Source organism: Hemicordylus capensis, chromosome 1, assembly GCF_027244095.1.
Source record: "Hemicordylus capensis ecotype Gifberg chromosome 1, rHemCap1.1.pri, whole genome shotgun sequence".
Lineage (NCBI taxonomy): Eukaryota > Metazoa > Chordata > Lepidosauria > Squamata > Cordylidae > Hemicordylus > Hemicordylus capensis.
The window spans coordinates 131,833,631-131,860,600 of NC_069657.1; the positions used below are offsets into that span (position 1 = coordinate 131,833,631).

Below are 26,970 nucleotides of genomic sequence, written 5' to 3' on the forward strand. Positions count from 1 at the left end.
GTGCCCTTCCTTATTCACATTCAGCCCCAATAACAGAAGTACTACTCAGCCAGAGGCTTCATTACTAGCACAAAATCCCTACCAGCACCGTAATATAGTTATTTCTATTTCAAACCTTGCCTGATTCAATATTATTGGCTACCACTGAAGATACTAAATAGTGCTGAGCCAAGAGTCTAATTGTATGGCATTATTGTCTAGAATGCCAGAAATAATGTTGTAGCACCTGAAGGCCTTTGTTTCTCAGTCTGTGGTCTACTTCAGATGCATTATGCATCTGAGAGGGACGAATTGCTACCTCATCTATACTGTACACTCTAACATAATGGTCTAAATACACTGGACAGAGGGACTCTTACCCCCGGATCTTGGGGCCCCAGTCGGTGGCCTCCAAAGTCCGGGGGATCTCCAAATGGCCAGGGAGCTTCCTGCAGCCACCCCACGCATGCCCTGTGGCTGGCCCACCATGCCAAACCTCCATTTTCCCAAAAAGAATATCAGCCACCATGTGTGCTTCTGAGGGGTGGCGGCCACAGGGTGAGTTGAGCAGGCCTCTCCACCCCCCCTGGATCTATTTCAACTATGCAGGCACGCTGGTGTACCTCGCAGTTATCAAGTGCCACTGGGCCAGATGGACAAGCTGAGCAGTCACTCCATACACTGCCACTATGCGGGGAGGGGGAGCGAGGCCTGCTTGGCTCAGCTCCCTGCTGCTACCCCTCGGCTGCACACATGGCAGTTGAAATTTTTTTTTGGGGGGGGGGACGGAGGTTTAGCATGGTGGAGCAGCAGAGGGGCAGGTTTGGCATGACTGCAGGAAGCCCACATGAGCAGGTTCCAGGAGGGCCTCACGGCAGGGGCGTTCCAAGCACCAGAATTACCTAGGTGCGCCCCTGACACTGGAATTACACTTAGTACACTGGAAATAAAAGTGAATCGGTACATTAAATGAACATGTACATTAAGGAGATATACCTATTCCAGTGAATAGAAAGTACAGTTTAGAAGAAGAAGAAGAAGCTCTGAACAGTACAAATGCAATATTTTCTTCTAATGGTTGAAAAAAATCACTCACTCACTTTTCTAAGGATCTGTTCAGCATGTACATGGAAGATTGTACAGGACATAACTTCTCTCAAGGTCAGTCCATTGTTAAACACTGTGGATTTCATTAAGCCACCCCATCTTTCCTTCCAGCATTGAAGCAAATGCACATAATAAAATCCAGCCCCATGGAGGTCAAATTTCAGGTCACAAGTGACCTGGACCTCGATTAGACATCAATATTTTTAGTGAGAGAGATTTTAATATTTGGGCTGCAGCCTATATCAGGTGGGTTTTAACTTTTTAACTGGTAATTTTAAACTTTGTTTTAACTGAGACTTGTTTTTAAGTTAACTTATATTAATTTTATATTGTTTTTATAGTGTATATGTTTTATTGATTTTGTGAGCCACCCTGAGCAGTAGTGTACTGAAGGAGTGGGGTATAAATATTTATTGCTGTTGTTGTTGTTTACACAGACAGACAGTTGTTATTGACTGGTTTGTTTTATTCAGACATCGAGTCCTTCCCAAGGACCTGGGATGGCTGAATTTTATTATCAATGTTGTTGCTGTTATTATTATAGATATCATCGCAGAATATCGGCTGTTCCCAGTAATTTTGCTTTTTGTAATTGGCTAATGGTGATTTCTGTGACCCCTATGGTGCTGAGGTGCTCTTCAAGGTCTTTTGGAACTGCACCCAGGGCGCCAATTACCACTGGAACTATTTTGGTCTTTTTCTGCCACAGCCTTTCAATTTCAATTTGTAGATCTTTGTAATTGGTGGTTTTTTCTATTTCTTTTTCTTCTGTTCTGCTATCCCCTGGTATTGCTATGTCAATTATTTTAACTTGTTTTTCTTTCTTCTTGACTACAGTTATATCTGGTGTATTGTGTGGCAGATGTTTGTCTATTTGTAGCTGGAAGTCCCATAATATTTTTGAATATTCGTTTTCTACAACTTTTTCAATTTTATGGTCTGCCTGAGTCCAGTCTATTATTCCTGCACTGTATCTGATAATAGGTATAGCCCAGGTGTTTATGGCTTGTATGGTGTTCCCACCATTGAGTTTGGACTTGAGGATTTTTCTAACTCTCCTGATGTATTCACTTCCAATTTTTCTATTAACTTCAGTGTGTGCAATGTTATCAGCCTAGAGAATGCCCAAGTATTTGTAATGTTCTTTCTATTCCAGGTACTTGATGATGCTTCCATTGGGCAGTTCTATTCCTTCTGTTTTGGTTATTTTTCCTCTGTTCATTATTAATGCAGCACACTTGTCTAGTCCAAACTCGATTGCTATATTGCTACTGAATATACGGACAGTGTTTAGCAGTGGTTCGATTTCTGACTGGGACTTTGCATACAACTTCAGATCGTCCATGTACAGCAGATGGTTGATTTTACTTGATGTTTTAGATGTTTGGTATCCAAACTATTATTATTATAACATCATCATCATCATCATCATTATTAATTTACACAGTCAGACAGGTGATATTGACTAGTTTGTTTTATCCAGACATTGAGTCCTTCCCAAGGATGATGATGATGATGATGATAATGATGATGATGATGAAAACCCAATTGCCAGCCCTCAGTTGTTATAAATAGTTACCAACTCCCCTCTTAAAACTAAATAACTCCAGTATAACTTAATTTATTGCTTATATTTTACTTTTATACTTACTAGTTGGTGTAGTAGCAGATACCGTAGGGGTAGTAGTAGGAGTAGTCGTTGGAGTAGTTGTAGGAGTAGTCATTGGAGTGGTAGTGGGTGATGTAGTGGTGGTAGTAGTAGTTGGAGTGATGGTAGTTGTAGTGATGGTGGTTGTAGTAGTTGGAGTGGTAGTGGGTGATGTAGTTGTAGTAGTAGTTGGAGTGGTGGTAGTTGTAGTGATGGTAGTTGTTGGAGTAGTAGTTGGAGAGGTAGTGGGTGATGTAGTGGTGGTAGTAGTAGTTGGAGTGGTGGTGGTTGTTGGAGTAGTGGTTGGAGTGGAAGTGGGTGTAGAGGTAGTGGTAGGAGTAGTAGTTGGAGTGGTGGTGGTTGCAGTAGTAGTTTGAGTGGTAGTGGGTGACGTAGAGGTAGTGGTAGGAGTAGTAGTTGGAGTAGTAGTTGGAGTGGTAGTGGGTGATGTGATGGTAGTAGTAGTAGTGGGAGTGATGGTAGTTGTAGTAATGGTGGTGGTTGGAGTAGTAGTTGGAGTGGTAGTGGGTGATGTAGTGGTAGGAGTAGTAGTTGGAGTGGTGGTTGTTGGAGTAGTGGTTGGAGTGGAAGTGGGTGATGTAGAGGTAGTGGTAGGAGTAGTAGTTGGAGTGGTAGTGGGTGATGTAGAGGTAGTGGTAGGAGTAGGAGTTGGAGTGGTAGTGGGTGATGTAGTGGTGGTAGTAGTAGTTGGAGTGGTGGTGGTTGGAGTAGTGGTTGGAGTGGAAGTGGGTGATGTAGAGGTAGTGGTAGGAGTAGTAGTTGGAGTGGTAGTGGGTGATGTAGAGGTAGTGGTAGGAGTAGGAGTTGGAGTGGTAGTGGGTGATGTGATGGTAGTAGTAGTAGTGGGAGTGATGGTAGTTGTAGTAATGGTGGTGGTTGGAGTAGTAGTTGGAGTGGTAGTGGGTGATGTAGTGGTAGGAGTAGTAGTTGGAGTGGTGGTTGTTGGAGTAGTGGTTGGAGTGGAAGTGGGTGATGTAGAGGTAGTGGTAGGAGTAGTAGTTGGAGTGGTAGTGGGTGATGTAGAGGTAGTGGTAGGAGTAGGAGTTGGAGTGGTAGTGGGTGATGTAGTGGTGGTAGTAGTAGTTGGAGTGGTGGTGGTTGGAGTAGTGGTTGGAGTGGAAGTGGGTGATGTAGAGGTAGTGGTAGGAGTAGTAGTTGGAGTGGTAGTGGGTGATGTAGTGGTGGTAGTAGTAGTAGTTGGAGTGGTGGTGGTTGGAGTAGTGGTTGGAGTGGAAGTGGGTGATGTAGTGGTAGTGGTAGGAGTAGGAATTGGAGTGGTAGTGGGTGATGTAGTGGTGGTAGTAGTAGTAGTTGGAGTGGTGGTGGTTGTTGGAGTAGTAGTTGGAGTGGAAGTGGGTGTAGAGGTAGTGGTAGGAGTAGTAGTTGGAGTGGTGGTGGTTGCAGTAGTAGTTTGAGTGGTAGTGGGTGATGAAGAAGTAGTGGTAGGAGTAGGAGTTGGAGTGGTAGTGGGTGATGTAGTGGTGGTAGTAGTAGTTGGAGTTGTTGTTGGAGTAGTAGTTGGAGTGGAAGTGGGTGATGTAGAGGTAGTGGTAGGAGTAGGAGTTGGAGTGGTAGTGGGTGATGTAGTGGTGGTAGTAGTAGTTGGAGTTGTTGTTGTTGGAGTAGTGGTTGGAGTGGAAGTGGGTGATGTAGAGGTAGTGGTAGTGGTAGGAGTAGGAGTTGGAGTGGTAGTGGGTGATGTAGTGGTGGTAGTAGTAGTTGGAGTTGTTGTTGGAGTAGTAGTTGGAGTGGAAGTGGGTGATGTAGAGGTAGTGGTAGGAGTAGTAGTTGGAGTGGACGTGGGTGATGTAGAGGTAGTGGTAGGAGTAGTAGTTGGAGTGGAGGTGGGTGATGTAGAGGTAGTGGTAGGAGTAGTAGTTGGAGTGGTAGTGGGTGATGTAATGGTGGTAGTAGTAGTGGGAGTGGTGGTAGTTGTAGTAATGGTGGTTGTTGGAGTAGTAGTTGGAGTGGTAGTGGGTGATGTAGAGGTAGTGGTAGGAGTAGTAGTTGGAGTGGAAGTGGGTGATGTAGTGGTAGGAGTAGTAGTTGGAGTGGTGGTGGTTGTTGGAGTAGTAGTTGGAGTGGATGTGGGTGATGTAGAGGTAGTGGTAGGAGTAGTAGTAGGAGTGGACGTGGGTGATGTAGAGGTAGTGGTAGGAGTAGTAGTTGGAGTGGTAGTGGGTGATGTAATGGTGGTAGTAGTAGTGGGAGTGGTGGTAGTTGTAGTAATGGTGGTTGTTGGAGTAGCAGTTGGAGTGGTAGTGGTTGATTTAGAGGTAGTTGTAGGAGTAGTAGTTGGAGTGGTAGGAGTAGTGGTAGTGGTGGTAGTTGTAGTAATGGTGGTTGTTGGAATATTAGTTGGAGGGGTAGTATCCTCTGGTGCTTCTGTTGTACAAGGTATTGTAGTAGCATTCGTGGAAATTGTAGTAGTGGTGGTAGGAGTTGTATGAGTAGTGGATGTGGTTGGAGTGGTAGTAGGAGATGTAGTGGTGGTAGTAGTAGTTGGATTGGTGGTAGTTGTAATGGTGGTTGTTGAAGTAGTAGTTGGAGTGGTAGTGGGTGATGTAGTAGTAGTGGTAGGAATAGTTGTAGAGGTAGTAGTAGATGGAGTGGAGGTGGTTGGAGAAGTAGTCGTTGGGGTGGTGGTGGTAGTTGTGGTTTCTGTGGTGGTGGTGGTAGTGGGAGTTGTAGTGGTGGTAGGAGTCGTACGAGTCGTGGTTGGGGTGGTGGTTGCTGTTGTCGTTGAGCATTCAAGTTGGCAGCAGAGGACGCTTATCTCGTAGTTGAGACAAATCGGTACAGGTACCACAGGTCCAGCAACTTGATCTTTATTGTTACATGTAAGCCCAGTCTTAACATCACATTCCACTTTTTGTCCCAGATCTTCAAAGGAATCATGAGGAAATTTCACTGCTCGACATGATATGTTTTGTGGAGCATCACAGATCGTTATGTTGTGTGCTATGATGTTTTCATAGGTTTCATAATCCCCAGAATCTGGGCCATATTGTGGGTAACTCACATCAATCCAGTTGCTCCAGTCACATGTAGGGACACATGCTGCAGAAAAAGAGAGACAGATAGAAATAATAGAAGAGTTACTTAGATAACTCTTAAGCAAGAGTTATCTTAGATGTCTTAAGCAAGAAATTAGGTGATAATTGCTCAAGTTAAGGAACACTGTTGCAAAATATACCAAATTGGGAATTAAGTGAATCCTGTTAACCACCAGTTCTGCGCACACACTTATATATTCACACACATATAAAAAATCCTTGCATAGGAATAGTGTTAACATAACTGGAACTGGAGTTCTATAAACAACATTATTTTTCAAAGTATACCTCCCCATTGTACCAGTTTAATCAGAAATTAAGTCAGGCATTTATCAAAGCAGGAAGCTTTAGATATTTTTAAAATATAGATATGATTTCCCTCAAGTTGCGAAACACTGTCGCAAAATTTGAGTTGGAAATTAGGTGAATCTTTAATCACTTCATTGCTTCTCTTGATTTCACCAGATCTAGAGTTCTACTTTCAGCACTATTTTACAAATTATGCCTTTTCATTCGGCCACAATCACTCTCTTTCAGACCTTCTGTTCTCTTTCTGGCCTCTCATCTTTCTGCCCTCCTCCCTGCATTCCTATGTTGCACTCCTCTCATCTTTGATTCCATTGTGAGCTCCCTCTGAGTCCTGAAACATTGTCACTACTCAGTCCCTGTGACATCAACACTATTCGGCCAAATTTTCATTAGAAGCTTCATTGCTACCACACGATTCCCATGATCCCTATAACAGAGATGCTTTTTGTTTCAAACTTTTCTTGATTGGAAAAATTACTAATTGGCTGTTTAGTCTATTGTCTTATTTATTGCAACATAATCTAGGATGCCAGTAATAATATTGGGGCACCTTAGGGTCTTGTAGGTTTCTTATAGCTTGAGCTTTTTACGGCAATGGTCTACTTCATCAGATGCATGACATGGAGGGGAAAGTTGTTAAGCCTAAATATATACATGATCTCCAACACATTGATTTAAGTATGCTGAAGTTATCTATATGGCAGTGAAAAGATACATTAAGAAGGTTCGCAACATAGCAAAGATGGTTTTTTCCCCCTTTGACATGTTATAGTATATGTTTTGCTTTTATACTTCCTTGTGGGAACTGTTGTCACTGGCAATGGAAGGAGGAGGAGGACAACGACGACGACAAATACAATACAACAAATATTTATATACCGCTTTTCAATGAAAGTTTCCAAAGCGGTTTACACAGACAGAAATAAATAAATAAAATGGCTCCCTGTCTCCAAAAGGCTCACAATCTGGGGCAGGCGGGGGCGGGGGAGGGGAAGAAACATAAGATTACCTGTTGGAGTAACTAGAAAAAAGTGATTAAGCAATCAGGAAGATTCCTGAAACCTTATGATAGGTTTGGGATGAAACCTATGATAGGTTCCCTATGATGGGAGCACACACAGCTCCTGAACTTGGGTAGGATGCTTGTCCTCCCCTATTAAAGATTGTGTGAACTAGCCTTGTGTGTGTTGCAGCAGTCCTGACTGCATTTTGTGATTGTGTCCTTTTAAAAAAAATGTAGGGGGTGTGATAATCTCCAAGGCTGAGTAGGAGCTCCAGCCGACTCAGCAGCTGTATCCAGCTGTTTAATGAGGTAGGAGGAAAAGCCCTCCTAACCACCAAGAGTCTCACTTCCTTGTACCTCCTACTTGCTTTTTAAAAACACACAATCACAAAAACAGAAGGGCATACAGTTCCCAAACGTGGCTTGCCCTACTCTATTATAAATGGTGTGAACCAGCCTACTGTTTCCGCATGCAAGCAAGTATCCTAGGAAAAGGTCAAGCTGCTCATTTGAATAGAAGTTTAATTGTCTCCTTTGTCAAAGCAACACATTTATATCACTAATAATTAAAAAATAAATAATCAGGGTGATATTAGCAGCCAATAAGAGCAATTAAAGGGGGGGGGACCAATCACCACTGCTGGATATAAGTAGAACAAATATATAGTATTTACCATGCCCCCTTTCAAGCGAAGTGTATAATTTAGGCCTATTGATGTACATCTGTTTTTATAGACATATTAAACAATTTTAGCATTCAACTTATTTCATTCTTCTGTAAATGACTGGCTCCTTCAGGTAAAGCAATATCAAGAAGTAACAACTGTTTTAATTACCTGTAGTGGGAGTTGATCTTGTGGAAGGTGACACTGAGGTCGTAGGAGTTGGAGTTGATGTGGACGTAGTGGTAGGAGTGGTAGTTGGTGTCGTGGTAGATGGCGAGGAGGTAGAGGTAGAAGTAGTAGTAGAAGTGGTTGTAGAGGTAGTAGTGGGAGTTGTGGTGGGAATACACGGTTTTATAGTACAACAATTGACTTGTATCTCATAGTTATAGCAGAGGTCCCACAAGCTCTTGTCCTGGTCTTCATTTCTACAAATGAGCCCATAAGTAACATTACACTCCACTTTTTGTTGCAGTTCTGGCAGACTTTGGTCAGGTGCATTTACTGCTCTGCACCGTATGTCTTGTGGGGCTGAACAAAAATGTGCATCTTTATTCCTTATGGCATCATATGTCTCATAGTCACCACCTCCTGGTTCAAGTTTGGGGAAACTAACATCATACCATTGGCTCCATTCGCAGACAAGTTCATAGCACGGAGCTGCAAGGCAAATTTGAAAATTATTCACCAATTATTTAAATTACAGTGGCTTCAAACAGTTTGTCCACCATGAAGTGACCCTTTTTAGAAATACCAAGACAGATATTCTATGAAATCCCAGCCTTATGAATGCAACTGAATTATCTTGTGGATCAAACTGAATTCATAATTCTGCATTATAACTGCAGATTTCTATTATTATTTATTCATTTATTTTATTATTATTATTTTACATTTTTATTCCGCTCTTCCTCCAACAAGCCCAGAGTTAATAGTACATAGTTAAGTTTCTCCTCACAACAACCCTGTGAAGTAGGTTAGGCTGAGAGAGAAGTGACTGGCCCCGAGTCACCCAGCTAGTATCATGGCTGAATGGGGATTTGAACTCGGGTCTCCCTGGCCCTAGCCCAGCACTCTAACCACTACACCACGCTGGCTCTCTTATACTGTAACTGCTAACATTATAATGCCCTTATAAATTTGGAATACTGCATACAGTTCTGGCCACCATACCTTAAGAAGGATATTGTAGAACTGGAAAAGGTGAAAAGGAGAGCAACCAAGATGATCAAGGGCATAGAGCACCTTTTTTACAAGGCAAGACTGCAACACCTGGGACTTTTTATGTTAGAAAAAAGACGACTGCGGGGAGACGTGATAGAGGTCTATAAAATCGTGCTTGGTGTGGAGAAAGTGGATACAGAGAAATTCTTCTCCCTCTCACATAACACTAGAACCGGGGGTCATCCCATGAAATTGATTGCCAAGAGATTTAGGACCAACAAAAGGAAGTACTTTTTCACAGAATGCATAATCAACTTGTGGAATTCTCTGCCACAAGATGTGGTGACAGCCAACAACCACCTCCAGCCTCAGAGGCAGGATGCCTCTGAATACTAGTGATGTGCACGGTCCGGAGAAGTCCGGACCGGCACCGAAGGGGGGCCTTGTTTTTAGGGCGGGGAGGGCTTGCTTAGCCCTCCCGCCTCCTTGCCCCCGCCAGCGCCCGTATTTTCTAGTATAGGGGCGCTGGAAACCAGCCGCCCCCCCGCCGCCGCGGCGAAAGAACTCCCAATGCCAACCTCCCTCCCTCCCAGCTAGCTGCCCGCCCGCCCGCCCGCCCGCCCGCTCGCTTGCTCACCCGCTCACCGCATAGGAAACATGAGGAGCTCCGGCACAGAGCTCCTCTCGTTTGGAAGGCCTCCGGCATAATGGTGTCTTGCGCGCGCACGCATGCGCACGCCACAAAGCACGCCGTTCGCCGGAGGCCCGGTCTACCCGCCGGGAAAGGGCCGGGTAGACCGGGCCTCCGATCGCTGGGTAGACCGGGCCTCCGATCGCCGGAGGCCCGGTCTACCCAGCGATCAGCGGCCCGGTCTACCCGGCCCTTTCCCGGCGGGTAGACCGGGCCTCCGGCGATCGGAGGCCCGGTCTACCCAGCAATCGGAGGGCCGGTCTACCCGGCCCTTTCCCGGCGGGTAGACCGGGCCTCCGGTGAACGGCGTGCTTTGCGGCGCGCGCATGCGCACACGCGCAAAACACCATTATGCCGGAGGCCTTCCAAACGAGAGGAGCTCTGTGCCGGAGCTCCTCTCGTTTCCTATGCAGTGAGCGGGCGGGCGGGCGGGCGGGCAGCTAGCTGGGAGGGAGGGAGGGCTGGCATTGGGAGTTCTTTCGCCGCGGCGGCGGCGGGGGGGCGGCTGGTTTCCAGCGCCCCTATACTAGAAAATACGGGCGCTGATGGGGGCAAGGAGGCGGGAGGGCTAAGCAAGCCCTCCCGCCCTTAAAGGCATACCCCCCACCCGGACCCGAACCAGGCAGGGCCGGACCGGTCCGGCAGTTCGGCCATTCTTTGGAATGGCCGCCGGACCGGTTCGGGCACACTACTACTGAATACCAGTTGCAGGGGAGTAACAGCAGGAGAGAGGGCATGCGCTCAGCTCTTGCCTGTGGGCTTCCCAGCGGCACCTGGTGGGCCACTGTGTGAAACAGGATGCTGGACTAGATGGGCCTTGGGCCTGATCCAGCAAGGCTGTTCTTATGTTCATTTGTGATTGGCCAAATTAGCAAATATTGAAGTGTTGAACCATTCAGAAGACTGAGGTTCTTGTGGATCATTGTCCCCTTCTCTTAAGCAACAGAAATATTATTATTATTATTATTATTATTATTATTTTGCATTTATATCCCGCTCTTCCTCTAAGGAGCCCAGAGCGGTGTACTACATACTTGAGTTTCTGCTCACAACAACCCTGTGAAGTAGGCTAGGCTGAGAGAGAAGTGACTTGCCCAGAATCACCCAGCAAGTATTATGGCTGAATGGGGATTTGAACTCGGGTCTCCCCGGTCCTAGTCCAGCACTCTAGCCACTACACCACTCTGGCCCACCTGCTTACTATATATCTGCTTACTCACCACTTCACCTATAGTATGCACTATATCAGCTAGTGAGAAGGAACTGCACACACTCATAGATCTGACAACAATCTTTGCTTACGGTAAAAAAAATAACTTGTTGCAGCAGCTAGTTCACAACATTATGAGATCACTGCATGGAAAATATCCAGGGCCAGCTCTTTCCTGAGGCACAGTGAGGCAATATCACTGGGGAGAAGTGGAGTGTTGCTGCCTCTGTGCCCTGCTTGTGGGCTTCCTGGATGCATCTGACTAGCCCCTGTTGGGGAAAGGATGCTGAACTTGAAGGCCCCTTGGTTTGTCCCAGTTAGGCTCTTTTTAAGGAAAGATGGGAGGTAAGTACATAACCTTCCCATAATAATGCTGTCCAAAAGCTTCTGTTTTCATAGGACAATAAAGCACCAGAGGACAAGTTATGAGTTGGCAACTGTCTACCAATAGGGCAGAGGAAAGAATGTCCCAATGAGAGCAAAAATATCCTTCTACTGGGAGTTCTTAGCTCGAACGCAGAAGACCTCGGACACAAGATCCCAGTCCATTTTCTTTAATTTTGAATGCCTGTTCTCAGGACCTTATGCCTATCTCTCGCTTACTCAACTATCTCATTTCCTCCTTTTTGCATCGGCGACCCTGCTCTTACTGTCAGCGTAGTGAACTTACATGTTAACAGATGAAGCTGCCTTATAGTGAATCAGACAATTGGTAAAAGTCACCCACTTTTGTCTAATGGCATGGCTCTCTGGGGTTTCAGGCAGAGGTTTTATTGCTTTGCATGGTGTGGTTTGTTTTTTGTTTGTTGGTCCTTGTGCTGTTACCTGAAACCCTTTAAACTGGAGCCAGGAACCAAATCAAAGCTGGGACATTATATAGCAAAGTATGTGCTCTACTGCAAAACTCTGCCCCTTCCCACCTTCTTTATTAAGACTTACTTGTTGTTGACATTGGAGTAGTTGTGGTGGTGGAAGCTGGGGTGGGAGAAAAAAAACACAAAGAGTTTTACTTCATCCTTAAAGTTGTGGAGAAAATCATAGATTTGGTATGCAGAAGAAAGAAATCATGCCGTGTTGAGAGCACCATCTCTAGCATTTGTTTGTGTTGCAAATAAAAATCATACAGTTATAGATGCAGGCATCTATAACCTCTTTGTAATAACAGCTTTCTCCAAGAAGAAACATATGTGCATTTATAGTGCAAGCTTACCTGTGGTAGTCACAGTAACAGTGGTAGAAGAGGTAGTTGAAAAGGTAGTTGTGGGGATTGTGGTGGAAGTAGTGCAGCTATACTCTTCTATATGCACCATAGTGCTGTTTAAACATGTAAAGTTATGACAGACTGATCCATTTTGCACAATAATGCTCCATCCCTCAGTGTACAGAGTCTCATTATATTCACAGCAGCCTGCAAGGAAGAAACCAGTGTGCTGATGAGTGAGGAAACATCTACAAGTAAATATTTTAAAATTAGGTGGTCCAAAATGTTGCAGAGTACTATATCAGAGGCAGAATGGCAAGCAGTATTCAGAGCATTCAGAGGCTGCAAACTCAATATAGCAATAGCACTTACATTTATATACCGCTCTATAGCTGGAAGCTCTCTAAGCGGTTTACAATGATTTAGCATATTGCCCCCCAACATTCTGGGTACTCATTTTACCGACCTCGGAAGGATGGAAGGCTGAGTCAACCTTGAGCCCCTGGTCAGGATCGAACTTGTAACCTTCTGGTTACAGGGCAGCAGTTTTACCACTGCGCCACCAGGGGCTCAGAGGGATGTGCATATAATATGCACAGATATGAAAGAAATTTTTAACAAAATAATTAATAATTTAACTCCTAATAGGCTAAATAAAATATATTCTGGAACAAGAGTAAAATGTTGGAAATGTGGAGCAGCTCAAGCTGATTTTTTGCATATGTGGTAGGAATGTAAAGAAATTCAGAATTATTGAGAAACAGTAACAGAGAATATTAATAGAATAACCGGAATTACATTATTGTTCCATCCTAAAATGTTATTGTTGGAGAGCATGCCTACAATATCAAGGAAACATAGAACATTAATATCTAGTTTACTGACAGCTGCAAAGATAATAACAAAGAACTGGAAGAATCCTGATAAGTTGATATGTAAGGAATAGATTGAGAAAGTTTGGTTTATAGTAGGGATGTGTGAATTGATTCAGGTACAAAAGAATTTGTACACGAATCTGGCTGATTTGGGTGATTTGTAGTCAGAACAAATCACCCCTGTGCTCAATTGCCCAGATTCAGGTACAAAACAAATCACCCCAGATTCTGACCCAAAATATTTGGAGATTTGCACCTCCATTTTGTGGCCAAAGTGGGTTGGGTGGTAGTGCCCTATGGGTGGAAGCTTCCACCCAAATTTCAAAGAATGGGCAAAGGGGTGATTTTTTTAAAAAAGTGAAGTTGGTGCATCTTTAAGCTTTTTCCCATAGGGAATAATGGGGATTTCATCAGCCTTAGTTATAACTCCCAGGAGGGAGGGGCACCAGGGTGGGCCAGAGTGGGTTGTGGTGGGTAGTAGTGCCCAATGAGTGCAAGGAAGCTACCACCAAGATTTCAAATAAATTGAACAAAGGGGTGTTTTTGTTTAAATTGAAGTTGGCATGTCTTTGTGGCGGATTCATGGCAGAAAAGGGGTTTTGGGGGCCAAAGAGTGGATCAGGTGGTAGTGCCCCAATGAGTGCCTGCTACCACACAGATTTCAAATAAATTGGTGATAGGGGTGATTTTTAATTTTTTTCTGACGTTTGTATATCTTTATGTTTTTACCCCATAGAGAATAATGGGGAATTTCAGCAGCCCCATAACTCCACTTGGGGGGTACCAGGGTGGCCCAGAGCAGGTTGTGATGTAGTGCACATAGGGTGCCAACCAGCGCCAAAATGATAAGCCCATGGGGCACTGGGTTTTGTTGTTTTCAATGTCTGAGGTGTTCTTCTGAGAGTAAATTCTCTGGTAGGAAATGAGAGAATCCACTCTCATTTCCTACCAGAGACTCAACTCTCAGAACACCTCTTTTGTTTTGTTTTGGGGTTTTGCTGAAATAGGAAAATGAAATATACCTGTCTTCGGTGTACATTTTATTTCACCTGGTGCGAGACAGACACTGAAAGGAAAAAAAATTAAAAGATGATTTCAGAAATGAAATATCTGAAGTCTTATTTGCATATTCACTAATAAAAGAACTCCAAGTACAACCTCCTCAGCCAGTCATAATGCAGGTGAGGGAAGAGATGCTTTGGTAGCAGGCATGACTTGTCCCCTTAGCTAAGCGGGGTATGCCCTGGTTGCATTTCAATGGGAGACTAGAAGTGTGAGCGCTGTAAGATATTCCCCTTAGGGGACGGAGCTGCTCTGGGAAGAGCAAAAGGTTTCAAGTTCCCTCCCTGGCTTCTCCAAGATGGGGCTGAGAGAGATTCCTGCCTGCAACCTTGGAGAAGGTTGTCCCAGGCCTGGAGAAGCCGCTGCTAGTCTGTGAAGACAATACTGAGCTAGATGGACCAATGATCTGACTCAGTATATGGCAGTTTCCTATGTTCAGACCACTCAGGGCTTTAATAGCACTCAAATATAATTAGGCCTCAACCACACAGGTTCCTACCTAATGATGGCTGAGTTCCTGTTGTCTTGAAGAGCACTGGTTTAAAAATCATCCAAGCTATTTGAATAATAGCTCTGCTTCCTTTTGAGCCAATGCAAAAGTAGAAAAAAAAGTAATCCCTTTACCTGTGGGCCTCCAAATCCTCATCCTTTCACCTCCTGCCATAAGCCTCTTCCCCACAAACCACCTACTGAACTTTCACAGAGCATTTGCAATATGGCTATCTATTTCTATTTATTCTATTTATTTGATTTCTATACCGCCCTTCCAAAAATGGCTCAGGGCGGTTTACACAGAGAAATAATAAATAAGATGGATCCCTGTCCCCAAAGGGCTCACAATCTAAAAAGAAACATAAGATAGACACCAGCAACAGTCACTGGAGGTACCGTGCTGGGGATGGAGAGGGCCAGTGTCCAGCTACACGTCCCTGTCTCCTCTTCCCGGCCTGGCTAGGCTTATCGAGTCCGGCCTCAGAGCAGGGACAGGGAGGGGGTTGAGCATCACCCTTTGCCTCCTCTGTCCCAGGCTGCTTGTGTCTGCCCCTCTCTGGGGGCCTCTGACACTCTCCACCAGCCTCCTTCCTCCTGCTCAGACCCCCTCCCTTCGGGAGGCATGCTGCTGATGTCATCCTCGCATGCCTCCCCTTCAGTCTTAGCAGGGCCCTGCTCCTCCTCCACTGGAGCTGAGTCCCTGCCTGTTGGCAGTCTTTCCTTCATCTCTCCCCAGCTGCCACCCGTCCCTCTTGCCTTGGGCCCTCTCACCACTCTGTTCTCGGAGGTAAGGACAGGCGGCCTCGCTGGCAGCCAGTTACTCTCCCCCTGCTAAATAAAGAGAATCACCATGTTAAAAGGTGCCTCTTTGCCAAGTTAGCAGGGGTTTAGTTAGCAGGGCTACTGTTAGGTGATCCTCCATATTTCTCGAATTCAGAGCAATACTCTTATTCATGAAAATGACCCGCAATTGATCTAATAAACTAGCAATATAAATATTAACTCGTGTAAGCTCTGCATTCTTACATACCATTCCATACATGGTTTATTTGTGGGTATAAAATGGTTGGGTGGAAAGTAAGGTGGAACATCAGATGGAATATGTGGGTGGTTATGTGGAATGTAGCATCCACAATAATCCTCTGTCTCACATGTGTTGGTCTCTTCAATATAGACTGGTTTATCTGGATGGCATCGTGGATAACAACCTGTTGCCCACAAAGACACATTTGGGGAAATGATCAGTAAGCAATCTACTGTTAACATAATAGCAACATTAGCTATAGGGACTCAGTCCAAGAACTCTTGATGTCTGTGGGAAATTTCAGCATATAGTATACAGGGAAATGGAAGACTATCCACCCTGGGTGGCCACAGTTACTTGCAGCACTAAACTGAAGAAGCAATAGCTTTGTAATCCTACCACATATGCCATACTTCTTTTTGAGTGGAAATTAGAACAGCAATGTTTCAGCTCAGGGAGAACAGGGTGTGAGAGGAATTTCTCATGCGAAAACCTGGCAATCCACGCTCTCAGTACCATGATGACAATTAGCCCACCATCATTGACACTACCATGTAAAGCACCTTTTCAGAAGCCAGTCTAAACTTAGGAGCCGGGCGGGCTCTTCACACATTACAATGTGCATGTATGCCGAAGACTCTAACTTTTTTAGCAGACAGCCATCTTACCTCTGTGCTCACTCACCCTATTCACACATTATTGTGTGCGTGGGTGGGCGGGTTCAATCTACCTTCCCCCAGACGACCACTCTCAGCCTGGGCAGCATACAAGCCACGCCCTTGCACAACCAGCGCTGCCGGGAGCAGCGCGGATGACTCTCAGCACTACTCCCACCAGCAGTGGTAAACAGAGGCTGGGACTCACTGCCCAGGCCTCCGTGAACCCCACAGTGCACCGCACACCAAGCACAGTGTACGAGGGGATTTCCCCAGGGGATGGGTGCTTAGGCGCCTGTCTTTGTGTCAGCGAGAGCTGCAAGCAGCTCATGCTGACACATAAACCCAGAGCCAGGTTAAGGCTGTCTTTGCACCCTTAACATTGGCTATGAGCCAGGCTGCGGTGCTGGGTTTAGCTCCACCGCACCGCCGAGATCTGCACGGACCCCAGCAGTTCTAACGGGCAGCCAAGCCCAGCCTTGGCTGCTTAAGCTTGGGCTTAGCTGCTCATGAGAACAGCCTCATAATATTAAACGAGTGCACCATCTGTGCACAAGTATGTATATAGTTGATCTGTACATACATAGAGTTATTCATATGTTAGAATGTATTCAGCAAAATATGAAATCTGTCCTCATGTGGTCCAGTCCTTACGATTGATGTTTAAAATGAATGCATGTACACTTTTTGTGTGCATAAATGTACATGAGCATAAAAACACCCCTGCTGGATCAGGCCCATCTAGTCCACCATCCTGTTTCACGCAGTGGCCCACCATATGTCTCTAAGAAGGCCACAGGTAAGAGGTTTGGGCATGGCCTCCCTCCTGCTGTTGCTCCCCTGCAACTGGTATTCAGTGGCATCTTGGTAACTATTTTGGTGGCTATTGCCACCAAACCAGTAGCCATTAATAGACCTCTCCTCCATGAAGTTATCCAAACCCCTCTTAAAGCCATCCAGGTTGTGGGCTGTCACCACATCTTGTGGCAGAGAATTCCACAAGTGGATTATGCGTTGTATGAAAAAGTACTTCCGTTTGGTTGGTCCTAGATTTCCTGGCAATCAATTTCATGGGATGATCCCTGGTTCTAGTGTTATGTGAGAGGGAGAAGAATTTCTCTCTATCTACATTCTCCACACCATGCATGATTTTATAGACCTCTATCATGTCTCCCTGCAGTTGTCTTTTTTCCAAACTAAATAGCCCCAGGTGTTGTAGCCTTGCCTCATGACCAGGCCCCTGATCATCTTGGTTGCCCTCTTCTGCGCCTTTTCCAGTTCTACAATGTCCTTCTTAAGATACAGTGACCAGAACATGTATTCATTTTAAACATCAGCATAGGGACTGGGCCACTTGAGGACAGATTGTCTCTATTGGTGAATACACATGTTAAGCATAACATATGAATAACGATATGTATGTACAGATCAACAATCATATTCCCTCCTAGGAAGTGGGGATGATCCCTTCCTGGAGTTATAGAAAAATAGTGCCCCTTAGCATCCCACTGTAGCCATCAATTGTGCTTGTGCAAGACTGTTTTGGTGTGGGGCTGTTACTAGCACAGTGGTGCAATTGCTGTCAGAAGAAGGGCTTGCATGCCATTTAAAGTGAATTAAATGCCCTTTCCCTGCTGAGGGCGGGCAGTCTATTCATTCCGAAAAGGCAGGATTGTGCTCAACACACACCCTTGAAGTTCGTGGCCAATGGCTGCTAGGGGTGTGCAATTCGGGATTTCGGGTGATTCGGCTCGGACCCGAACCGAATCACCCCTGTTCTGTTTTGTGCCCGAATCTGGGTCACCCGAATCACCCTTGATTCGGTTCGGATTCGGATTTAATCTGAATCCGAATCGATTCGGGGGGTAAAAAGGGGCCCAGGGGCAAAATTTTGGGGTGGGGTGGTAGTGCCCAATGGGTAGAGTCTACCACCCCAATTTCAGGGGGATTGGGCAAAATCCTGATTTTTGGTGAATTTTTAAAGTTTTAGTGACTTTGGGGCAGTTCGGGGGCATAGCATGGGATCTGGGCAAAAGGAGTGGGGTGGGGTGGTAGTGCCTAATGGGTGCAGGCTACCACCCCAATTTCAGGGGGATTGGGCCAAGGGCTGATTTTTGGTAAATTTCTGAAAATTTCATGTCTTTGGGGCAGATTGGGGCATATTGGGGCAGAAAGTGGGGCCTGGGGCAGAATAGTGGGGTGGGGTGGTAGTGCCTAATGGGTGGAGGCTACCACCCCAATTTCAGGGGGTTTGGACAAAGGGCTGATTTTTTGAGAATTTTTGAAGTTTTAGTGACTTTGGGGCAGTTTGGGGGCAGAAAGTGGATCTGCCCCAAAATAGTGGGGTGGAGTGGTAGTGCCTGATGGGTGGAGGCTACCACCCCCATTTCAGGGGGATTGGGCAGAGGGCTGATTTTTTGAGAATTTTTGAAGTTTGGGTGTCTTTGGGGCAGATTGGGGGCAGAAAGTGGATCTGCCCCAAAGGAGTGGGGTGGGCTGGTAGATAGTGCCTAATGGCTGGAGGCTACCACCCATCCCCAATTTAAGAGTGATTGGGCAGAGGGGTGAACTATGGTGAATTTATTTGTATGAGGTTTGTCTTCATAAGGTGAAGTGTGCTAAACTGATTACTTCCTCATATTATTCATAGTAAAGGAAAGTGTGAAAAAGTGAAAGTGGGGTCATGAGAGTTGTTTAATTGAAAAAAATCTCATTTGCTATGATAGAATGAGAATTCACACCTCAGAAAAAACTTCTGAGGTGTGAATTCTCATTCTATCATAGCAAATGAGATATTTTTCAATTAAACAACTCTCATGACCCCACTTTCACTTTTTCACACTTTCCTTTACTATGAATAATATGAGGAAGTAATCAATTTAGCACACTTCACCTTATGAAGACAAACCTCATAAAAATAAATTCACCAAAATTCCCCCCTCTGCCCAATCACTCTTAAATTGGGGATGGGTGGTAGCCTCCAGCCATTAGGCACTATCTACCAGCCCACCCCACTCCTTTGGGGCAGATCCACTTTCTGCCCCCAATCTGCCCCAAAGACACCCAAACTTCAAAAATTCTCAAAAAATCAGCCCTCTGCCCAATCCCCCTGAAATGGGGGTGGTAGCCTCCACCCATTAGGCACTACCACCCCACCCCACTATTTTGGGGCAGATCCACTTTCTGCCCCCAAACTGCCCCAAAGTCACTAAAACTTCAAAAATTCTCAAAAAATCAGCCCTTTGTCCAAACCCCCTGAAATTGGGGTGGTAGCCTCCACCCATTAGGCACTACCACCCCACCCCACTATTCTGCCCCAGGCCCCACTTTCTGCCCCAATATGCCCCAATCTGCCCCAAAGACATGAAATTTCCAGAAATTTACCAAAAATCAGCCCTTGGCCCAATCCCCCTGAAATTGGGGTGGTAGCCTGCACCCATTAGGCACTACCACCCCACCCCACTCCTTTTGCTCAGATCCCATGCTATGCCCCCGAACTGCCCCAAAGTCACTAAAACTTTAAAAATTCACCAAAAATCAACCGTGAACCGAATCACCCGAATTTTTCGTGCCCGAAATTCGGGTGATTCGGCTCGTGCCCAAAAAATATCGGCAGACATCGGGGGTGATTCGGTTCAGCCCCGAATCACCCGAAATTGTTCGTTTCGGGCACAGATCGTTCTGTGCCCGAAATTTTTTGCACATCCCTAATGGCTGCCACCCTGCTGATGTTCTGACACCTTGTCCCCAGGCTAGCAATGCTAGCTCTACAGAGCTTGATGTAATGTGGCCTCGGTGGGCAAGGAAGAGGGAGTGGCTCTCCTACCCTGAAACCGGAGGTTGCCGGGCTGCCATTGGATAAATGTCTGCAATGTGATTCACGGTTACAAAATTAACCGCAGGTTTGAAAAACTCTTGTTTTATGTTACATGAGAATGAGGCCTGTGTCTCAACAGGCTATACATTTTTCTACATGGGCTTTATAGTTTCAGCAATTCATATAAATGAATTCATCACTGGTGTTGGGGGCTTAGACACTTCACCTGTGCTCAGCCAAGGAAGAGCAGGAGGGCGGTGGAGGAGGGAGGGCGAGGAGAGAGAAGGCAGGAGACGGGCTGAGGTGGGCAGATGTTGCCGAGGAAGAGCAGGAGTCAAGGGGAGGGGTCAGAGACTGGGAGATCTAAGGCACAGATGTTCTGTGCTGGGCCAGATAGTATGCATAATTTGTATAAGCCAGTGTTGTTGTTTTACTAAAAGTGGCCTACATATGGTAAAACTAATTATAATAACTAATAAATAAATGTTGTTGTTGTTGGTGGTGGTGGTGGTTTGGGGGTGAAGGGAGTATTTTAGCCAAGGTATTCCAAACTGTATTGATATATCCCTTGAAGAACAAAACTTACCAAGAACTTGGTAGCTCCTTACCTTCCAAATATGATGTTGAAAAGTTGGTGCTAACATGATTAAGAATCTTGCAAGTTTTCACGTTGCTTCCACATGGTTCATAGTGCCATTTACATTCATTTCTACTAGGATTGTAGTAGTCACAAAAGATTGCTAATAGGAAAAATATATATATATATATATTTACTTATTTTATTTTATTTATATACCATGGCAATAGAAGTCTCTTGTTCCTTCTCTCAGGCATGTATTTCACCTACCCTTGGATCATTTCTATCACTGATGGAACTGGAATTCCCATTAACTTGGCTTTATCAAGGAACACATTTGGACATGAAACATTAAGAATCCCAGTTCATCGCTCACTTAAAGTGAAGCTGGTTAAAGGGGCAAATTCACACTACTATATGTCGCTGGATTTTTATTTATTTTTTAAAAAATTGTATTCACTGGTTTTACAGTAGATATGTATTGGAAATGCAGAAGCCTGCTTGCCTTGTTTTTCAACAAGTTTTTTCTGTGAATTGAGCTAGCTGATCTGCCTGTGAATTTTTTTTCCTGGTTGAGCTGTCTTTAAGCATTTGTAGTTAACTGTGCTATTATTTCACATATCTACTTTTAATATTTTTAATTTTGTATTGCTTTATATAGTGCATGGCAGCTGAGTTGCATAAAATGGAAAAAAAGTGATATGCAGATTGTGGTGAAAATCATGTTTGGAAGAATATGCAGCCATTCACATGACCTGAACACTCAGGGACATATTTCACAGAAGTTCATTAAGTAAAGTCAACTTGTATAGAACAAACAGCCGCTTGAATTTGTACTAGATCCCACAGTGGCAGATGAAATCACATCCATGTACATCCATGTCTTAACTGCTTAAAGGCAACCACAAGGTGACTGTTCCAAGTGGTAAGCCATTGGTTTGCATTGGTTAGCCTGTGAGTATCGTGAAGTCCTTTTCTGGGATGTTTTAGGGACAGGTTATCCTGTTTTACAGAAGACAGCATGATTAGCTGACCTGTGATTCACACCTGGATTTGTTTATTTTTGGAATGTGCAACTGGCTAGTAAATGTAAGTGCTATCATGAGGAGCATCATGAGGAAGAAATATTTAAATCTAACTTCATATTCAAGGCTTGTAGTAGGTACTGCTTGTGATGGCTAAGCAGAAAGTGCTGGCACACTTTTACACAAGACTGGGTTTACGATGCAGAAAACTAATGTATCTACAGTTGATTGATGTAATGGGGGAGGTTTTTAATACAATGCTTCTTGACCATCCTCCTTCAGATGTATTGGTATTTTATACAGGAGAAATACACAGTATACAACAGCTATGTTTTGTGGATGAATACTCACGGCATATATCTGGAGTCCTCCAGTAGACACAAGCTTCAGCTTTGATGCATTCTTGTGCATAGGCAGCAACTGCAGTACAGAAGCACTCACAGTCCCCACCGGAGTCACAGGCACAAGCATCATGTACACAAGCGTCATAGAATTGCTGTGGGTCCACCTATTAGAGAGTCACAGAGCTGGGATATATCATCAATGAATCATCTATTCTAACCCCCTTCTCTTCCCTAAAACAAGACCCTTAACCCACCAATAGGATCCTTAATTTACCTGGATCCTTAATCATGTGCTCTTGCACAAGATCATTTGGATTTGTTTTAGGTGCTTGCAGTTCAGAGTTGCCTGTGTTCTTCTCTACAAAATGTCAGCTAATGGGCAACTTAGTCAAAACTAACTTGTCCCACGGATTGTACGAGACTTAAATGCAACTTGCTTCTTCTGTAGTGGAGTCATAATGTTGGGAGGGATGTTTGGTTTTTTGGTTTTAAGTTGATGGTTGGCGCAGCGGGGAAATGACTTGACTAGCAAGCCAGAGGTTGCTGGTTCAAATCCCTGCTGGTATGTTTCCCTGACTATGGGAAACACCTACATCGGGCAGCAGCGATATAGGAAGATGCTGAAAGGCATCAGCTCATACTGCGCGGGAGATAACAATGGTAAACCCTCCTGTATTCTTCCAAAGAAAACCACAGGGCTCTGTGGTCACCAGGAGTCGACACCAACAGCACCCAGGACTGTACCAGAAAGCTCCACTCACACTCCGACACACTCCATAGCCCCGCCCCATGTTGTCCACAAGTATAGCGTTTGTCTGAAGAGACAAATGCTGTGTTGGGAGAGATCCTCCCTGTGATTAGGAATCCTTAGGTACATTATTTGTCTCTTCAGATAAATGCTGTGCTCACAGACAGCATGGGAGTAGAGACGGGAGCATTGGTGCAAAGTGCAGGAACTGCCAGCACTTTCCAGTGACCATTGTACCTGGTTACAGTATCCATGCTTCTATATTGCCTGAATAAGGTTTCTGTTTGGTGCATTGTCCACATGCTTTCATATGCTTTCGTAAACCACATGCTTTCGTAAACCGCCCTGAGCAATTTTTGGAAGGGCGGTATAGAAATCAAATTATTATCATCATCATCATCATCATCATCATCATCATTATTATTATTAATATGACAATTGCTTATTCTTCCTCAATGCCATCATTGCAAAGTAATGCCTAATAAGCAAACAGTACTAACCTTGTGATGACATATAGCAAAAACTTCACTTTTGATGAGGGCACACGCTTTCTCTGACCAGGATTTACGATGAGGTTTCTTTTCACAAGGCTGGATCTCTGCTGTCACATCAGGGCAAAAAGAATCCTTTTTCCATGAATTTCCAAAATCCAGCACATTTTCGGTCTGAACCATGTCCCTTGTTGTGAAGTCATTGTTGGCTTTATCATCAAAGTTGCCACATAAGCCACAGACATTGCCCTGAAGGGAGACAAACATAACATAGCAGAGTTGATGAATTTGCAGTGGCTTAGAGATAGAAGAAACTTGATTTTAAAAATGTATATTTGCCTAATTCATTCCCACCCACCCTTGACATTACCAATTATGGATACTCTTGGGTTTAGGGCTCTAAGGAAAAAAAGCTAGCTTATTATTTAGAATAGAAACTTAAGGCAGCCTGAGCCATTGCCTTCAAGGCCTTGCATGGACCAATGCATGTGACAGCCTTTACGTAAGCACAGCTCCCCACATGTGAGAAAGGAGCTAGCAAAGGAAAGGAGTTGGAAGCAAGGGAATCCCATGTGTGGAGCTTTGCTTGTAGAAAGGGAAGGAAAGGAAGCATAAAGAGATTAGATAGTCCCAAGTATTGCCAATATTTATTATAATTACTTAAATTCATGAAAATGGCCCTCTGAAAGTTATTTGGAGTAAATTATCCACACTATAATATATAGAGGCCCTTCTCATGATCAGTGAGAAGCGCCATAAGGGGGTTGCTGGGAGAGCGGGCTTAGCCTGCTCTCCCCGCAGATGATCGGAAGGCAGCCCTGGATGGCTGGATTGGCTGCCCACATGACTGAAGGCTCCATCATGGAGTTGGCGGGGGGCGTGGTGATTGGGGGCCGCAAAGCCCCCAGAAGTTCTAGGATGCCCGGGGCATCCTGGAGAGCCCCTCGAGCCCAGGAGGCTGCTTGCTGCTTGCTCCGTTAACCTCATCTTAGGGGAGGGGTATTTATGAGGGTTAGCTGCCGGGAGCTGCACGGCTCCCGTTGCAGCACATGATTGCCCAAAAGTGGGCTAGGCTCCCTTAGCCCACTTTTGGGTGATTGTGAGAATCGCCTCCTAGTGTTAGTCAGCATTCTCAATGAAACATACTACTTGATGGCATCCATTGTGGAATCCATTCATAAAGGCATACATGCTACAAGCAAACAATAAAATGACACCTCTTTATTGCATTCAACTACTACTAACAAGGTTTCCATGGCATTATTGCAATACATTCCAGAAGCACTCACTTTATAAGAAGGGGTCAGCTTGATGAAAATAGTAGTCTTCCTGTCCCAGATGAGCATAATACCATTGCTGGCTTCAACCACAAGGTACAGCCCAGCTTCATAAGTCCAATAAGTCATCTGGCTGTCAAGGTCATGTTCAATTGCTACTCCCTCTTCCAACTTTAGTTCAGTTCTCTAAAAGACAGATATGTAACAGAAGCTTTGTAATTAAAGTAGATGTTAGCGTGCCAAGCTTATATTCCTAGTCAGCTACTGCCACCTAATGCCAATCAATCTCTTTTAACCGGGATGTCATTATACCAATTCTTAGAAGTAAAGAACCTGGCTTGATTGATAACCCAAACTTTCCCCAATTTGCATGTCCTCTGTGTTTTGATTCTCTGCTGATATTGATGAAAGCTTTTCAGGCCTGTTTCCTTCTGTGCCCATACATACCCCTATAAACAACTTAATGGCCTTAGAGCAGGTGACTCCAGTGGTTCCACATGGGACATTTTCTGTGAGAACACTAAATGTTTCCAGGGACGGCTGATTGTCACAGTAATTCTGGTGAAAATGGAAAGAAAGATGAACAAAACTAAGCAAAAACAAAGCAGATAACTTTGATGGTCATCTATGCTGCTAAAGATACATTGAAGCTGTATTGCATATTGGTATTCCTAGCAAACTTAGTATATTTAATATTTAACCTGTGATTCTGAGAGCATTTAGGACCAAAAGCATTGATTAAACATCCCAAATGAATAAACTGGACAAAATAACTAAAAAAAATTAGCAAATTCTATTTGGCAGCTTGTTTATCGTTGCAAAATAAATTATTGTTATAATGCCATGTAACAATTTATCACACAATGAATCAAGATAACTGAGGGTAAGTTCAAATGTGCAGTAATAGCATATGGTTCAGACTTCCTGGACTGTATCATATCAGACTGCTAGTGGGATATTGCATATTTGAATTCTTCTCTGCATTAAAAACCTCCACCAAAAAACCATAGGGAAGACTACGGTGAAGATTTAAGTATTCCAGTTTAATCCTCTCTCTGTACTGAATAATCTGTAACCAACTATAGAAGTAATCTTAACAGAATCATTTCCTACATCAGGTAAGATTATTTCATAAGATGAGATTCTAGGGAGTGTTTGAGAAACCAAACAGACAGGCATTTTAAATGAAATTCACAAGATTATAAAAGCATAACTTTCTTGAAAGTTACCTGAGTAGCCACATATTCACAGTTACCATCAAAATCATAGTATTTTCCATCAAAGGTGATATAATGGCCACTTCCATAAATGATACAAGTCCCATGACACACAGAGTTGGTGCAGTTCCAGCTTCCACTTTGGCAAGTACTAGAGAAGATGAAAAATGCATCAAATATTTATCTATTTATCTATCTGTCTATCTATCCTACTTTTATATCGCCTGATATAAACATCTCTAGGCAGTGATGTTTCTGATCTCTGTCTCTGTGCACTGCTTTTTCAGGGCAAACTCTCTAGCTAACTGAGAAAACATGTAATCCAAAATTCAGACTCTGCATATTAGTATACTTACCATCAGAGTATACTTACCATCATAGTAAGTATACTCTGTTTATTTATGTAACATATAGACCATCATATCACCCAGTCACTAACAAGAATTTCCTAGAATCCCAAAATTACTTGATTTAGCTCTGCTTAACGGAGAGCGTTGATTAGCTAATGAGAATATTCTCCTAATGTGAAACTGAAGGTTCTTTCACAAGTAACGGAACTGGCTGAAGATTGGCTCCACATGGGTCCCTCCATGGCACATTGTAAAGAGATGGCAAAATGGCAGTCAGGCAGAAAGAAGGGGTGCAAGAACTCTGGATTAGCCAGAGTACTGTTCAAGTACTTTTCCAGTACTTGACTGCCATTTTGCCATGTATCTGCAAAACATATATCACTAAATTAGTTCCAAGACTTCTTCGGATGAACCATTTGAGTCTGTTATGTGTCAGAAATAGAGCGTTCTTACTTGTTCTGGGAAGAAGAGAAGCTATGGACAAGAACAGCAAACTATACAGAGCATAATGCTAGCCAGCCCTGTTGGCTTCTGAGCTTGTTCAACTATGAATAGGAGTGTGTGTGTGTGTGTGTGTGTGTGTGTGTGTGTGTGTGTGTGTGTGTGTGTGTGTGTGAGAGAGAGAGAGAGAGAGAGAGAGAGAGAGAGAGAGAGAGAGGCAAAAATTCAACAGAAGCAACCAAGGAAAAGCGGCACTAATTTGCCATGCAATTGTTAAAGCCACAGGAGCCCTGCTGGAGAAAACGTGGCAACCCTAATTATAAATGTTACATTTGCTTCTGTTGAAAGTTAAGGCCTTCAGGAAGTGACATTCTTCATCAGAATGCAATCCAGCAAGCAAACTGTTCTATACAGCCAGAGTGTATACAGTTCAGAAAGCACAAGTATGTAAAGGCAGGATACAAATGACCTTATAGATTCTGGCTGACATTCAAACTTACACAGTGTCAACATTCTTACACTG

At 44.2% G+C, this 26,970-nt stretch overlaps 1 protein-coding gene across 1 annotated transcript in view; it reads right to left on the bottom strand.

The window, feature by feature from the left end:
• MUC2 (mucin 2, oligomeric mucus/gel-forming) overlaps positions 1–26,970 on the bottom strand; it is a 94,347-nt gene that overhangs the window by 37,405 nt on the left and 29,972 nt on the right. The window contains exons 21-33 of the mRNA XM_053248238.1: positions 25,669–25,807; positions 24,887–24,997; positions 24,452–24,625; positions 23,172–23,411; positions 21,931–22,087; positions 20,586–20,717; positions 15,511–15,688; positions 13,949–13,992; positions 12,061–12,258; positions 11,790–11,825; positions 7,960–8,445; positions 4,186–5,815; positions 2,738–4,035 (exon numbers count right to left, since the gene is read on the bottom strand). Coding sequence (XP_053104213.1) covers positions 2,738–4,035; positions 4,186–5,815; positions 7,960–8,445; positions 11,790–11,825; positions 12,061–12,258; positions 13,949–13,992; positions 15,511–15,688; positions 20,586–20,717; positions 21,931–22,087; positions 23,172–23,411; positions 24,452–24,625; positions 24,887–24,997; positions 25,669–25,807 — 4,823 coding nt within the window. The remainder of the gene's footprint in view (positions 1–2,737; positions 4,036–4,185; positions 5,816–7,959; positions 8,446–11,789; positions 11,826–12,060; positions 12,259–13,948; positions 13,993–15,510; positions 15,689–20,585; positions 20,718–21,930; positions 22,088–23,171; positions 23,412–24,451; positions 24,626–24,886; positions 24,998–25,668; positions 25,808–26,970) is intronic.